General features: G+C 32.5%; 1 protein-coding gene across 6 annotated transcripts in view; it reads right to left on the bottom strand.

The window, feature by feature from the left end:
- LOC134721361 (5-oxoprolinase-like) overlaps positions 1 to 17,014 on the bottom strand; it is a 113,853-nt gene that overhangs the window by 60,081 nt on the left and 36,758 nt on the right. For all 6 annotated transcript variants that reach the window (XM_063584313.1, XM_063584309.1, XM_063584312.1 and 3 more), the window contains 8 exons: positions 16,690 to 16,800; positions 14,894 to 14,995; positions 13,705 to 13,879; positions 12,400 to 12,509; positions 11,281 to 11,355; positions 10,254 to 10,400; positions 4,440 to 4,574; positions 2,329 to 2,478 (listed from right to left, as the gene is read on the bottom strand). In XM_063584313.1, the coding sequence (XP_063440383.1) occupies positions 2,329 to 2,478; positions 4,440 to 4,574; positions 10,254 to 10,400; positions 11,281 to 11,355; positions 12,400 to 12,509; positions 13,705 to 13,879; positions 14,894 to 14,995; positions 16,690 to 16,800 (1,005 nt within the window). The remainder of the gene's footprint in view (positions 1 to 2,328; positions 2,479 to 4,439; positions 4,575 to 10,253; positions 10,401 to 11,280; positions 11,356 to 12,399; positions 12,510 to 13,704; positions 13,880 to 14,893; positions 14,996 to 16,689; positions 16,801 to 17,014) is intronic.

Below are 17,014 nucleotides of genomic sequence, written 5' to 3'. Positions count from 1 at the left end.
CTAAAAGGCCACGTGAGCTTTTCTCATCACTTGGCGTCCGTTGTCGTCTGTCGTTTTTAACAATTTTTCAAACATCTTCTCCTCTAAAACTACTGAATGGATTTGGATGAAACTTAGCATGATTGTTCCTTAGATTATCCTGCACAAAGTGTGTGCTTCGATTTTTGATCCGTCAAAAAACATGGCCGCCGTTACTTTAAATAGAACATAGGGGTCAAATGCAGTTTTTGGCTTATATCTCAAAAACGAAAGCATTTAGAGCAAATCTGACAAGAGGTATTAATGTTCAAAAGGTCAAGATCTATCAGCCCTGAAATTTACAGATGAATCAAACAAACCATTGTTGGGTTGCTGCCACTTAATTGGTAATTTTAAGGAAATTTTGCAGTTTTTGGTCATTATCTTGAATATTATTATAGATAAAGATAAACTGTAAACAGCAAAAATGATCAGCAAAGTAAGATCTACAAATGAGTTAATATGACCAAAATTGTCAATTGACCCCTTAAGGGGTAATTGTCCTTTAATGACAATTTTTCACAATTTGTTCATCATATTTGCTAACTTGAAAAAATCTTCTCCTCTAAAACTACTCAACCAAATTCAACCAAACTTCAATTGAATGATCAGTAGGGTGTATAAAATAAAGTTTGTGCTTTATTTTTTATTTCGTAAAAAAACATGGCCGTCATGGCTAAAAATAGAACACAGGGTAAAATGCAGTTTTTGGCTTATATCTCAAAAACTCCAGCATTTAGAGCAAATAAGACAAGAAGTTAAAGTATTTATTCGGTCAAGGTCTACCTGTCCTGAAATTTTCAGCTGAATTGGGTAACTGGTTTTTCAGGTATAATGCCCCTGAATTGAATTGATGATTTTAAAGAAATTTTGCAGTTTTTGGTTATTATCTTGAATATTATTATAGATACAGATAAACTGTTAATAGCAAAAATGTTAAGCAAAGTAAGATCTACAAATAAGTCAATATGACCAAAATTGTCAATTGACCCCTTAAGGAGTTATTGCCCTTTAAAGACTTTTTTCACAATTTGTTCATCATGTTGACTTACTTTAAAAAATCTTCTCCTTTGAAACTGCTGTATCAATTTAAGCCAAACTTAGGCTAAATGAGTTTCAGAGTATCTAGTATAAATTTTATATTCTATTTCCTTGTATATCAAGAAAAATAGCTTCTATGGCTAAAATAGAACATAGGAGAATTTTTATTTTTTTTTGCTTTTGAAGAAAATAGGACGATTCAAAGAACATTTAAATAAATTGAAAAGCCAAAATAATCATTGATGAGAGATTTAACCAAAAAAATTAAGTGAGCGATCCAGGCTCTTGAGAGCCTCTTGTTTATAATAAGAGAGAATTTAACATTACAAAAAATCTGAACTTTTTTTTTACGTAGTCACTGAACCATGAAAATGAGGTCAATGACATTGGACATATGGCTGACGGAAAGTTGGTAACATTAGGCATCTATATACAAAGTATGAAGCATCAAGGTCTTCTACCTTCTAAAATATAAAGCTTTTAAGAAGTTAGCTAACACCGCCGTCGCCACTGATGGATCATTATCCCTATGTCGTGCTTTCTGCAACAAAAGTTGCAGGCTGGACAAAAACTCTCTTGAAAATATATCACATCTTTCAAACAAAATAGAATTTTTCCAAAGTGTTCCTTGTTTATAGAATATAGACCTTTATAAGTAAATCACTTTGTAATAAATGCTGATTGCAATAATTTTTTTGTGAAATCATACAATTATTGGATAAAAAAGGCTGCAGACAATGTTCTTACCAATAAGAATGCATGCAGAAAATTCTACTTTTTATTTTTATTTTGTCAATTTAGATATAACAAGCTAATGCAAAAGTAGTAATTTCGAAGCTAGAACTAGAAACCCTTTTTTTGTATGACTGACAATGAGACAATTATACAGTGACCTATTGACGTAGAAGTTAGCAAAAAATAATTCAACATACAGCCTTCAACAATGAGCAAACCCATACCACATAGCAAGCTAGAAAAGAACATATTACAAAGTGAAAAATTAAAACAAGAAGACTAATGCCCTGATTTATGTACAGAATATTTAAAGAAAAACAAAGTATGATATGCAGCAAAAAACAGCAACTGAATTACATGCTCCCAACTTGTCTGTCCAGTTATTTTTCCTTTAAATAAATAGCTAAGAACCAAACTCAAATTAGAATGCCAATAGAAGATTATCCACTCTTTATGTTATGAAGTTTCATAACTTGTGACCAGAATCACAAGTGTAAGAAAAAGTCTTATATTTTTGAATTTAAAACTTATTACCTGAGAAGCTGAGCAAGTACCAAATGCTTTAAAGATGACATCTACTATTCTCTGTGATGTCAACACATTCCCTCCAACAACTGCAGCATTTTCTGAAGGATCTAATATACTGCCTTTTGGTATAATGGTAGTTACTGGTTTCAAACAACCCTGAAAAATACACATGAAATGTAAATTTTCAGCATTGATAATGACAAATATATGCATTCGTTTTTTGATTGAGTTAAGTCTGCCAATTGATATTTTATTGTATGTTTTTCTATGTTGTGATGTTATGCTATTGTTTCAGAAAAAGGGAGAAGGTTTGGATCCATTAAAACGTTTAATCCCGCTGCAAATGTTTGCACCTGTCCTAAGTCAGGAATCTGATGTACAGTAGTTGTCGTTTGTTTATGTAATATATACGTGTTTCTCGTTTCTTGTTTTGTTTATATAGATTAGACCGTTGGTTTTCCCGTTTGAATGGTTTTACACTAGTAATTTTGGGGCCCTTTATAGCTTGTTGTTCGGTGTGAGCCAAGGCTCCGTGTTGAAGGCCGTACTTTAACCTATAATGGTTTAATTTTTAAATTGTTATTTGGATGGAGAGTTGTCTCATTGGCACTCACACCACATCTTCCTATATCTATTTTAAAGTTATATTGGGTAACTACAGATGCATATACAAGTACTGTCAACCAGCTTATTAGTTAAGGATAGTATATAAGTAACTTCTGCGTCCTTATATTATCACATGTTATAAAGTAACATTCTCCTTTAATTTCTCTTAATTATTTATTATGCATGATGATAATGGTGATTTGGAAATTAATCTGTAGTAATACAGAGAACATTCTTTTACAAAGAATTAGATAAGGTACATAATTAAAAAGTATGATTTATTCAAACAGTAAAATGTGTCCCTAATCAGCCTTTAATGAAATATTGGCATTGTGACTGGTAGCAAAAAATAAAATCCTGGTGGATCTGCTTGTCTAGGGTAACGGAACACATGATAATAAAGCTTCACTTGTGAAACATTAATATAGAGCAGCAGATGCTATTCTGTAAGTTTTCATAATGTTTCAGAGCTCAGGATCATTGTTGCTGTCAATAGCTGCATCTGATGATATTTTACAAGAAACTTTTCTAAAGCTGCATTGTCAAGCAATAGAGTTAGTTCTCTGTGTATCTCCCTCCTTTATTCTTATTTCACTAGTAGGAGTTTATTTTTATGCAATATAGAGTGGTCAAACAACCCTACGTAGGTAATAAAACAATTTGAAAATTAAAGAACCTTAGTGAGCACATCACATACCCCACGTCCCCACATTGTCATTGGAGAAATTAAATAAGTGTAAGGAAAAGAAATTGTATAAGAAAAAATATTAAATAATAATTTTCTGTCAATATGCACATCTACATGCATAGTATTTCCTTATTATCTACAAAATTTCATGAAGTTCTGTTGTGTGGTTTTAGAGGAGTTGAGATGACAAACTGTTGCAGAAGTACATTGAAGCAAATAAGTTCAAAGGGGCGTAACTCCTAGAAAAAAATTGAATCCCAATTTCCCGTCGATATGCACAACTACATAGTATGTCCTTATTATCAGAAAAGGTTTCATGAAATTCTGTTGTGTGGTTTGAGAGGAGTTGCAATGACAAAGTGTTGCAGTAGTACATTAAAGTAAATAAGTTCAAAGGGGCATAACTCCTACAAAAAAAAATTGAATCCCAATTTCCTGTCGATATTCACAACTACACAGTATGTCCTTACTATCTGAAAGGTTTCGTGAAATTCTGTTGTGTGGTTTGAGAGGAGTTGCGATGACAAAGTGTTGCAGTAGTACATTAAAGTAAATAAGTTCAAAGGGGCGTAACTCCTTGAAAAAAAATTGAATCGCAATTTCCTGTCGATATGCACAACTACATAGTATGTCCTTATTATCTGAAAAGGTTTCGTGAAATTCTGTTGTGTGGTTTGAGAGAAGTTGTGATGACAAGAAACAGGACTGACGGACGGACTGACGGACGGACGGGTCAAAAACATTATACCCTCCGCAACCCGTTGCATGGGGTATAATAAGATATACAGCAAATCTCCAGAATTTGTTTAACTAGTTATGCTACCTGATTAAGTGGAACATCATGACCAACCATACAACGTAGACAGTATATCAATGCTGATAGAGTTACTGCTCTTGGTGCATTACAATTTCCATGAACTTCATATGATGAGCCAGTAAAATCCACCACTGCTGTACCCTAAAATAATCATAAGAACATTTAAATTATCATAAAACTATTGTTAGATAAAGTTTACATAAGTTTTTTACTGATTTTGAAGTATAAACATGAAAATTTATTCACACACAAAACACATAGTTCAGTTCACTGTATGTACTGTGCAAATCAGTAAAATTATTTACCTACGGGTCACACAGGATTTTGGAACAGTCACTGTATAGTGACATTCTCCCTATTTTTCTGTATGATATTACTTTGTGAGTATTTGTGTACTTAACTGACTTATGATTAATATGTTTGTTTGTTTTTTACTCACAGGGCGTTATTTTCATTTTTTGTAGTCTTTTTACCCTCAAGTAGAAGGAGGAATAAAACGCACAATTTCTAGTGTTCTTGATTTTGAGTAATGTAACATCACAGAGGCTCCCACAGGGTACCCCCATCAGGTCGCTTTTAAATTCGTCCCAAGGTCGCAAGGTCATTTTTTACAGAAATGTACAGGGCACAGGTTGCTTTTTCCAACCTAGTGGACGGAAGTCGTTTTATATTTAAGGAGGATGGCGGGTATAAGATTTTCAGAAAAAAATCAAACATTAATTTTACATTACAAATTTTATTTATTACCTTTATTTGTTGTTACTTTATTATATGGTACAACAATCATTCCAAAAAATTCATTCATGTTGGATCCATGAGACTTTTAAAATGTAGGTATCATTGAAAAAGCTCCTAATTATCTCCCTTTGTTGCAAAAATGCCATTTTTTGGCATTAAAATTGAAATGTCTTTTTTAACTCATCGGTGACCTATATTTTTTATTGTTGTTTTTGAATAAGCTGTACATAAACTAAACAATTGTAAAATTTAAGCGATTTCTGTAATTTCGTTCTTTTTTTATTTCGATATTACTGCTATTTCTCCTATTAGTTCTACAGAAAAAAAGGACATTAACAAAAATGTATGCTTATTTCGAAGGCAGATTGTGAGCGTAAATGAACGGTGACCCCATTATTTTATTTCATTTTTCTATTAAGTATAAGATAAAGTTCATTTATAGAAAAATAAAGAGAAATCCTATATTAAATAAAAAATTTGATTTAGACCTGCGAGCCCCCTTAAAGGATCTGCTCAAGTCATTGTACAGTTTCTGCATTATGGATTTCCACTGCAGATCAATAGTATAGATGTAGATGTGTCGATTCTTGTGTTATTTAAAAAGTTATAAGAAAAGTTTATAATTTTCTGAACCATAAAATGCATTTAAAATTTAATTACATAGGTCCAGCCATTGTGCACAGGTTTTTCTGTACTCAGAGTAAAATTGGTGTACATAGACACTACATATGGCCATTTTTTGCAAAAGGTTATGAAGATCCTTAAATTTTAATTAGATATTTAGACATTTTGCTGTGCCTTTGGGTTCGGATGTTCTTGTTTTGTTTGAGGCCACCCAGAGATGGCTGTGTGTAACTGGGAAGTTCCTGCTCTATTGAAGTTGGTGTCGTCAGCTCTAGATTTATTTTTGTGTGAAATTTAATGATCAATATGTGATGTCTTTGTGCAATCAACCCATATCTCTTCTTTTCAATATTGAGACCAAAACAGGACTTGAACTTTTCAATTTTTCAGAACAGTAGTTTCAACCAAACATTCAGTATTTCACGAATCCAACACAATATCTTCTTCTTTTTCCATATATTGCCCACATTCAACTCTCTGAATATACTGCCAGATTGGGTTTGCATGGTTAAAAACAGGATTTAGTTTGTAAGGTTGGTAATTTGAGATTTGAAAGTCTCAAATGACTGTGTTGTGGTGATCTGCGGGGGAAGCTTGTTCCAGTCTTTGGTGGTGTTCACAAAGAAGGATCATTTCCTGCAGTCTTTGGTTCCTATTAGTACCATGTATCCATGCTGTTGTGTAAGTCTGGATATTCTATATTTTTTTTTTTATAGTTGGTCATTAGAAGTACAAGTCTTTGCTGATGGCTACTTTGTCGTTGACGATCTAGTACATCATTGTGAGCCTGGCTTCTCTGCGTTGTTCTTGGAGACTCCTTTGAACTTTTTCAGTTTGTTCAATATGTTTTTGATGATATGGGTCCCATACTGTTGTGGCATAGTCCAATTTGTAAGGATGGAATTGATGATGAGTTCCATTTCCTCATTCAATGTAAAGCATTAGAACTTAATAGAAATGTACTTTTTTGTAATTCAAGTGATATAGTTCCATCTTTTGCTAATATGTGTGAACACTGAACAAGATAAGTTTAGTTTCATTTTGAAAAGTAATGATACGGACATTAGTACTGTAAGTGTAGCTGGAATAAGGGATATGTATGATTTGAACATTCATTTAAAGCAAACATAATGTTGTTAAGAGCTTTTATAGTATTAAAGCTAATTGTAATGGCTTGAATTAATAATATTGTATGAATAACACCTCCACGCAATGTAAATATAAAGTATGTATCTCTTATCATTGAGAAAATATGTTTGGTTTGTTTTTTTGTTTTTGTTTGTTTGTTTGTTTATTTTTGTATTTGTATTTTGTAAATGTCGGCTGGTATCATTTCTGTATTCTAGTTGGGCCATATTAGAGTTTTGTATGCTTGCTCTTTGATGCTTTAATTGTCAATGGCCATGATATCAATGCATGTTAAGAGTTGCGTCTCGCAGGATCTTTTACTTCGAAATCCATGTTGTAGTGGATACAGGTAGTTGTTTGCCTTAGCATGTTTCATAATGCTGCTTGTAACAATGTGTTCTATGATCTTGCAGCAAATACATGTCAGAGATATTGGTCTGTTATATGCTTGGATGTACTTTTGACCCTTTATATTCATGTTGAGTAAGTCCCAAGATCTCATATAAAATCACCGGGGATGTAGAGCTGGATTTACCTACTAGTTTAAACATATTTAATTGTTCAAAATGACAAATGAATTAGACACAAGTTTTGCAACTTAGTAAGATCTTCTCAAAAATAACAAAAAATATAACCAGGCTGAAGCTAGTGAACAATAAGGTGATATAACGAGAAACCAAAAAACAAAATAAGACAACAACCAATAATAAAAAAATATTCAAAAAGGCAGAAAATTCGTCCAAATATAGCAATTTTAACTCAATTTTGAAATGGTCTTCATCCCATTCATCTATAAAACAAGTCAGTTCCCTTTTTGGGCTAATATTCAGTACCACAAAAACTATGCATCTATTAACGGATTATTTGTAGGTGTGGGACCACCAATGCACCCACTTCAATTAAGAATGTATGTAAAATTAGTTCTGTAAAATATAACACCTTTGATGTCATTGTTTAATCAAAGTAACATACACATATGCAGAAACAGGGTCAGCCTATTCCAGGGCTTCTAGAGAAAAATTATATGGGGGGATCAGGATATGGGCGTTTTTCAATAAAAACGTATTTTCTTGTCCCAGCCACTTTAAAAAAATGTGTTTGATCTTTGAGATTAATTTTTTGTGCAGTCAGTACATTGAATTAGAATTAACATTTTTAAGCAAAGAAACAGTTTATTTTTAGAGGGATTGATAAGATATTGACTCCTGAATGGTCCAAAACAACCAAAATGGCATGTCCCTAGACCGCTTGTACAACATTCATACTCTAAAATATCGTATAAAAATGAAGACATAAATGTTTTTTTTTACTTTACATAAGTTCTTTAATAATTCAAAAGTATGTTCAGAGCCAAGATATATTAATAAACAGCTTTCAATATAGGTTTTTCAGAAGGTGTGTCCCTAACAAAATGTCCACTACGAAACGAAGTCGTTAAAATTTGCAAATTAACAGTTTTATAAAATCAATGTAATTTTTGTTTTCAAGAGATGTAAACATTAGGGTCTTACAAAAGAAGTGATGCTTTTATAACGGCAATTTAAATTGTTGGTAAGAAAAATTGAGCACATTAAATGGACCAGAGTGATATCGTATTTTTGATTATGTCCACTACGAAACGGGTCAAATCTCCTTCAGTATCTGGTTTTAAAATTATGAAAAAAATATCAGTGTACAGCTTGATAAATGCTTTGATGAATACACTCAGTCTTGTTACTATTGCAATATAGGGATTGTGGGAAAAAAATAAAACATGCGAATACGTCCCTTACGAAACGGTCCCCTACGAAACAAGTATGGGAGAAAAAAGTTTCGTAGTGGACACTACCACTACCATGTAGTCTTTTTTAATCTTTTTTCAATTATATTCGTGCAAAACATGTAACAAGGGTTAGTTTCAAGTAACTTTTATTAAGTTTTTATTAACATATAATAGGGTTGATTTCAACTACGAAACTTTTTGTCCACTACGAAACGGTTTTGCCCACTACAAAACGCATCAAAATGTCCACTACGTAACATAAGTTGAACCTTCATGTGTGAAGTACTGTCTAATCTTTATCGATAAAAATGGTTTTCCAATTCAGAAAAAAATGATATTTGTCCAGTATTTAAAGTAAACAAACTAGAATGTCTATCGGAAACATTCAAAATTGCAAAAAGTGTGTGTGTTTAGAAGAAGTTTCGTAGGGGACAAAAGTCCCCTACAAAACAGTACACAAATTATGCAAATAATATCATTTTAAAGAATATTTAAGATTGCACTTTTTGTTTACAAGCAGGTCTATTATAGAGGTATTCAAAATAACTCTTGAAATTAAATTTTAGACCAGTTGATTTTCCATTTTTTTTAGGTCTGAAAAGTACGCTTTTATTGAAAAACGCCCATATAGGTCTTGTAGAGGAGAAACAGGTGCTCCTTTTGCGCAAGGCATTGAAGGGCGCTATGTGAAAAAATCTGAAACTAGAGCTGAAAATTTGAAAAATGGTGAAAAAATAGGGAGGTCAGCATATTCCAGGGCTTCTAGAGAAAAAAAAATGAGGGGTGTCCCAGGGTATATCTATATAGGTCTTGTAGAGGAGAAACAGGCGCTTCTTTTGCGCAAGGTATCAAAGGGCACTATGTTTAAAAATCTGAAACTAGAGCTCAAAATTTGAAAACAAAAGCCAAAACATAGGGGGTCAGCCTATTCAAGGGCTTCTAGAGAAAAATTAAGGACCACAAAGGGTGAAGTCGAAGGTCTTTTATTCCAAATTTTACAGGTCTCAGGTCATTTTTAGAAGGCCCTCAGGTCGGAAGTAGCCTCTAAAAAACCAAGATGTCACAGGTTGTTTTTCACCCTGCGGGAGCCTCATCACCAACCATGACTTCACCATTCAGCTAGCCAGCAAGTTGATAAAAGATTTTGATTGAACCTACACACTACAGTCATTTGGATGTAAAATCACAGCAAAGTCAGAAAATTTTTAAAGTTATATCATTTAACAAGGATGAAAAGGAAATAATTATAGCATTTTTTGTTTACAGATTGTCCTTGCTACTAATTTGAATAAAAAAATAAAATTGAAAAAGTTTGTGTAATTACATAATAATAAATTAATTTACACCATCTAATAATCATCAAGTCATCTGTACTAATCAATGAAAGAATTATGATCAGGCCCCTAAATCCACAAATAGTAAAATTCTTTAACTCTTTCTAAAATATGTGCATACCATCAATAAATGAATAAAATTGATATAATATGTACATCTTAGAAATTTCAAATGCAAACCACAAATAAAACATCATTCATTTTATATCTACTTGATTCTCAGTATTTAAAAACCTTTTCCTCATCAATATCCACCCTGATAGCAATTTTGGCACCATCATCCATGCTATCTTCTGCCATTAGACTGGTACTTCCTGTTTGACTTCTGGTATGTATTGCAATTTCTCTTAACATTTCCTGTACAGCTATTTCAGCATTATGCTAAAAATTATCAAAAATAAAAATAATCTATTAAGCAAAGGCCAAAATCCAACAATAGACATCAGTATTACCTGCCATGAAACAAAGTTAAAAAAAAGAATTTGATTGACTATACATAAAGAGGACACAGATAAAACATAATCTTTCCAAAAAACATTTAATTATACAATATTTTTAGTTTGATTATAGTGCACTTGGAGATTCAATCTGCTTGAACATAAGATATATATATATATGTGAATTTTAATGCAATAGAATACCATTATATCAACATAAACATTACAAAACCTACATAGAATCTCAAAGTCAACTAAGCAGGAATGAGGTGTATATAAAACGTGAACTGCTAACGTAAATTTAACTGCACACCAAAAACCAAAAGTTAGCAGACTAATAAAACAACCTACAACTCGGAAACACAAAAAAATCAAAATTTATAAAAATCGAAACGAAGCTTATGTCAATAGATATAAACAATTCATCAAAGTTTCATGAGAACTGCTGAAAGCATTTTTAGCTTGTCTGAAAATTGGAAACCCCCCTTTTTTAATAAATAAAACCCCTTAATTCAGATATATAAAATCTAAAATTTATAAAAATCAAAAAGTAGGTCATATCAATAGATATAAAAAATTCACCAAAATTTCTTGCAAATTGGTGAAAGAATTTTTAAGTTATTGTCCAAAAACTGGAAAATCACCCTTTTTTATAACCCCATAACTCGGAAACATATAATCTAAAATTTATAAAAAATGAAAGGGAGCTCACGTTAATAGATATAAACAATTGCCCATAGTTTTATGCAAATTGTTAAAGCGTTCTTAAGTTAATGTTTAGGCTTATAAAAACTGTTCAGTGGATTCTACCTGAAAGGACTTACCTGAATATGCTTCATATAAGCTTGCACTACATTTAATCCATACTCATCTATCAAAGAATTGATCAGTCTTATACCCTGCAAATACAAACAGACAAAGTCATGCAATCATAAACTTTTAATGTTAAACTATACTTTCCAAATTTAAAAGAGGTCAAGGTCCGATGAAACCTGCAAGACAGACATGTACACATTACAGCAAGTATTCCCTTTCTTCAGACAGTTGGATGGTCGAGCAGTTTGAGTCAAGCAGTTACTAAACACTGCTTCAATTTTTGGCTACACAGGTATAAATCTAATCAATATAAAATCCTATTAAATTCAAAGAAAACAATTTATCTATTCTTATATAAACCCCAATCTCTTAAAGGCTTCACAGAAAGAAAAAAAAGGCAATTTTCCTTTTAACAAAAATGGAGTTAAGAATCAATTTTTAGATAGTGATTTATCATTTTTCTTTCTTTCTAAATTGTCTCCTGTTTCCGGTTTATTTTTTGTATTCAATTTAATAATGCTGGCATTTTTGTTTAGCAGAAAGCAATTTTCAAGCTAAACACAAGGAAGCTATTAAACCAAGAGTTCCAAATGGTGAAGTTGAAATCATCCCTTCGTAAATTTTACAGACGCCATCACGAGTTGGTTGACTGTTATGGAATAACCGTTTCACAAATGATATCGGATATGTGCCTTACGTCGTAACTGCAATCCCCTTCCCTTTCATGAATTTGACCTACCGAATTAGACTATTTACCGGATTTGTAATCACATAAGCAACACGACGGGTGCCGCATGTGGAGCAGGATCTGCTTACCCTTCCGGAGCACCTGAGATCACCCCTAGTTTTTGGTGGGGTTCGTGTTGTTTATTCTTTAGTTTTACTATGTTGTGTCATGTGTACTATTGTTTTTCTGTTTGTCTTTTTCATTTTTAGCCATGGCGTTGTCAGTTTGTTTTAGATTTACGAGTTTGACTGTCCCTTTGGTATCTTTTGTCCCTCTTTTTTTTATCAAAACATTAATATCAGGATAAGCTAAAACTTAACTCTGACTAAGACTACATTGACTTTGTAAATTTGGTTTTCAAATATGTACTGTTTTGCATAATGATCTGCTGATTTCTTACCTTTTGATTGGCTGCAACCTGTGCTTTTAGATCACTCAAGTTATCATGAAGATTACGTGTTCCACTACTACCAGGAATATTTCCCGGTGCATTCAATGCATCAGTAACAGCTAAGTAACAAGAAAGAAAATAACATGTTTTAAATACTATGCTTACAGGATTATAATTAAAAACATATTGGTATACTGTTAAAAACTAAAGTTTCTACAAAAGATATTTATGTAGATTTCATGAACATAAATGATCACAAATTTGTCCTATATGCTCATCTCTTTTATGAATAATATGCTGGGAAAAGAAGTTTGGACAAAACAGTGGAAAGGAATAAAGTAACAAAGATACATAGATTTGGTATGCCAGTTTGGAGAAACTTATTACAAACAGAACAGAAAATCCAAATATTGACGGTGATGTTGTTCAATCCACCATTTTCTACATTAGAAAATGCCTGTACCAAGTCAGGAATATGACAGTTGTTACCCATTCGTTTGATGTGTTTGGACTTTTGATTTTGCCTTTTGATTTTTGATTTTCCTTTTTGAATTTTCCTCGGAGTTCGGTATTTTTGTGTTTTTACCTTTTAGCTGCCTAAATATTTAGATACAATCTGCATGGTAAACTTATCAAACGTAATAAACTTATTCCAAACAGTTACTAGTTAACAATATATTTAGATCTTTGAATTTTGTTTTTATTTGTTTAAATATTGAATTGGTTATCAGTAAATTAAATCCATACTAAGTGTTATTTTCATACACATAATCACACTCACAGTACTACAATCAGTCAATACCTATATTTTGTATTTTCTCTGTCTGGTAACGATGTCTTTATACTAAATCCCTTGGATGTTGGATGTGCACAGATTGAGATTTTAGTCTTAGATGCATGATATTTGTTATTAGATTTGAACTAGGTGTAAGTAACTGTGAGTACTCTTAGATCAGTACTTTGTGTCTGTTTTATTAGGGATGTATAAATTCTCTGCTACATCTGGTTTGAGTTTTAGTGAGAAGATTTTTTTCTATTTTGTTTATTGGTCGTCAAAGGTTCATATCTGTCATATTTGTTTTTCCTTAATTGTTTTGTTATCAATGAGGCTGTTAGTTTTCTCATGAATTGTTTTATACTTTCATAGCAGACTACATATGGTTTTTACTCATTGTTGATTGCAGATGGTTGCCTATAATTGTTAACATCAGTTTATTTTAACTCTGATGGATAGTTGTTTCATTGGCAATCATTCCAAATATTCTTATTTTTATAAAGTAATATAATTTGCTGTCATTTGTATGAGTCTTATACCTTTTTCTTGGAACACTCCATTTTTCACAAGTTCAAATGATTTAAAAACAGCACCCTCTTCATGTATTGATTTAGAATGAGGTGGCATCGACCCAGGTGTAATACCCCCTATATCAGCATGATGGCCACGACTTGCCACAAAAAACACTGCTTTTTCTTCTGACTTGTAAAAAACCTGTAATTAGAAAAATCACTCGAAGTTGTTACCTGAGAAAAGTTTTTTTTTAAGGTTATATCATAATATTTGCACTTGCAGACAATGTAATCTCCTTTTATGCCATGCTTACTATCCTAATTAATGGGGATATCCCTATGGGAAGTGTTGACCTGAATTATGAACTTAAAATCCCACATGGAAATTTGAAAAGTTGGCAGGTATGAATTTATATTTCAATATCAGATGACTATAAAAATCGAAGAAAAAAACCTGATCCATGAGTAAAACATAAGATAAAAAGAAAGCATATACATGTACATGTAACACACTAAAACACCAATATATAAATAACACATAGCTGAGAGGGTGATAGAGCAGATTGGTACCCCGAGAAAACCTTGTCAACCGCGGCGAAGCCAAGGTTGACAATGCCTTTTCGAGGGGTTCCAATCTGCTTTATCACCCTCTCTCAGCTATGTGTTATTTAATTTATTATACTGAATGTTCTGTTATTAATGTTGATTTTTTAAAATTCAAAGTTATAAACTGTGATATATTGTAGATAACCATCCGTATTTAATAAAGCGCACACTTGATCAAACGTCTCCGTGAAGGGTAAGAGAGTATTTGCCATAGGATAGAGTCGTATTTAATAAAGTGCACACTTGATCAAGCGTCTCTGTGAAGGGTGATAGAGTATTTGTCATAGGATATAGTCGTATTTAATAAAGCGCACACTTGATCAAGCGTCTCCATGAAGGGTAATAGAGTAAATTGACACCCTCGTATTAGCCAATCAAAATCTGGCATTTTGACATGAAGTATAATAAAACATGTTATCTCCCAAACAGCTATTCTTACTTCTTAATGTTGTGTAGTTGGTAGAGAAGCAGCAGATACTAATTTAAGTCATTCAGTATAATTACATTAAACTTTGATAGATTGTTTCAATTCTGTGAAGTCTGGCAGATAGCAGCAATAACATTGATTTTGATTGGATATAAGAAATCTAAATGAAAAATAATGACTTACAGGAGTGATGACAGTCAAGTCTGGTAAATGGCTGCCACCAGCTTGTGGATGATTGGATAGTATAACATCACCTGGCCTCATTGTATCTCCAAGTTGTCTCATCTGTTAAACAAATGTTAATATCAAACAATTATTCAATATTCCATTCTTGTAAATGTAGCAAATAAAAACATAGTTAACAAGTGAAACTGCGAGCTACTGCTCACTGATGATACCCCCACCGCAAGTGGATAATATTAATAGTGTAAAAATATGCAAGTGTTCGGTAAACAGGAAGCTGTCGAGTGATGAATCTGAAAACGCATCACATGGTATAGCTGACTTAGATAAACCCTGAAACCAAATTTCAGAAATCCTTGTATTGTAGTTCCTGAGAAAAATGTGATGAAAATTTTAAACTTGGCAATCATGTGTAAAATCATCAAATATTCAAGTGTTCGGTAAACAGGAAGTTGTAGAGTGATGAATCTAAAACACATCACAGGGTACAGCTGATTTATATAAATCCTGAAACCAAATTTCAGAAATCCTTGTAATGTAGTTCCTGAGTAAAATGTGACGAAAATTTTAAACTTGGCTATCATGTGTAAAATCATCCAATATGAAAGTGTTTGGTAAACAGGAAGTTGTAGAGTGATGAATCTGAAAACGCATCACACGGTATAGCTGACTTATATAAATCCTGAAACCAAATTTTAGAAATCCTTGTATTGTAGTTCCTAAGAAAAATGTGACGAAAATTTTAAACTTGGCTATCATGTGTAAAATCATACAAATGTTCGGTAAACAGGAAGTTGTCAAGTGATTAATCTGAAAACACATCACACAGTATAGCTGACTTAGATAAATCCTGAAACCAAATTTCAGAAATCCTTGTATTGTTGTTCCTGAGAAAAATGCGACGAAAAATATTCATGAGACGGATGGACTGACGGAAGGACAGACAGAGGTAAAACAGTATACCCCCTCTTTTTTAAAGCGGGGGTATAATTATTTATCTGAACTTATACTACCATTTTGGTGGTATTGTGGTGGCTTGCTCATCTTGAGGTCAGCATGCTCTGACTGGGCCAAACCATATATTTCAATATTCGTATGTGCTGCCCTTAAGCAGGTTTCTTAACTGATTAAGACCAAAGACTGGTCAGCTCATATTCAGCATAATGTATCTGGGCACAGTGACATGTCTTCATGTGGATTGTTATTTGATGAACTAGCACATTCAAACTCTACTCTGATACAAAGTAGGGTTTATATTAAAATCACATTATCATGCAATCATTTAGATCAAATGTAATTCTAGAGTGTAAAATGTACATTTTACATGTTCTTAAGTTCTTGCAGGGCCTATGATAGAGAAAATTTTAATTGTAAAACGTCTTTTCTATGAAAGTCAAATGTGTTCTGCAGCAAGTCACAAAAGTTTGCTTTTAATACAACTAACTCTAGGCTGAAAAGTATTGACTTCTTTATCAGATCACACAGGTCAGAGTTTGTGTTTATTGTCTTGTTTTTCCAGGTGTTCAAAAAGTTTAAATATCATCCTAAATCTGGAAGGTTAACATGTAAAACAGTCTGAAGTTGTTGGGAAAATAATTCAACATTGAAGTCTTGACTAAAAATTTAGACTGATTTGGTCAGAGAACTGTTTGAGCATTGATTTGTGAAAGAGTTCTTGTTGTTTTCTCTGCTGTTGCACTTTTTACTACTTTCACAAAGATAAGACAGGAATATAAGATAAACATATGACAACTCCTCCATTTGTCCTTCTGAAATTATGTTTACATTTTACTGACCTGATATTGCACAGTTTCCTGCATAGCACCCAGATGTACAGGTATATGTGGGGCATTGGCAACAAGACCACCGTCTGGCCCAAACATTGCACAAGAAAAATCTAACCTTTCCTGAAATCAAGAAGTTTTTAAAGTTTTGATCCTTTATAACAGAAAACCAGACAATTAAAGAATCCAAGAACATACATTAGGATTTTACACCATAAATGTTATCGTAAATGACTTATTTATTATAATTTGATAGAATTTGGACATTAACTCTCTCAGTCACAGTCAGCATTAAGTGAATTTGGTATGTGCTTTGAATTTTAGAACAAAATTTGCC

The sequence above is a fragment of the Mytilus trossulus genome, chromosome 6 (genome assembly GCF_036588685.1).
Source record: "Mytilus trossulus isolate FHL-02 chromosome 6, PNRI_Mtr1.1.1.hap1, whole genome shotgun sequence".
Classification (NCBI taxonomy): Eukaryota; Metazoa; Mollusca; class Bivalvia; order Mytilida; family Mytilidae; genus Mytilus; species Mytilus trossulus.
The sequence above is the reverse complement of the archived record's forward strand: the minus strand, read 5'-3'. Positions and strand labels throughout refer to the sequence as shown.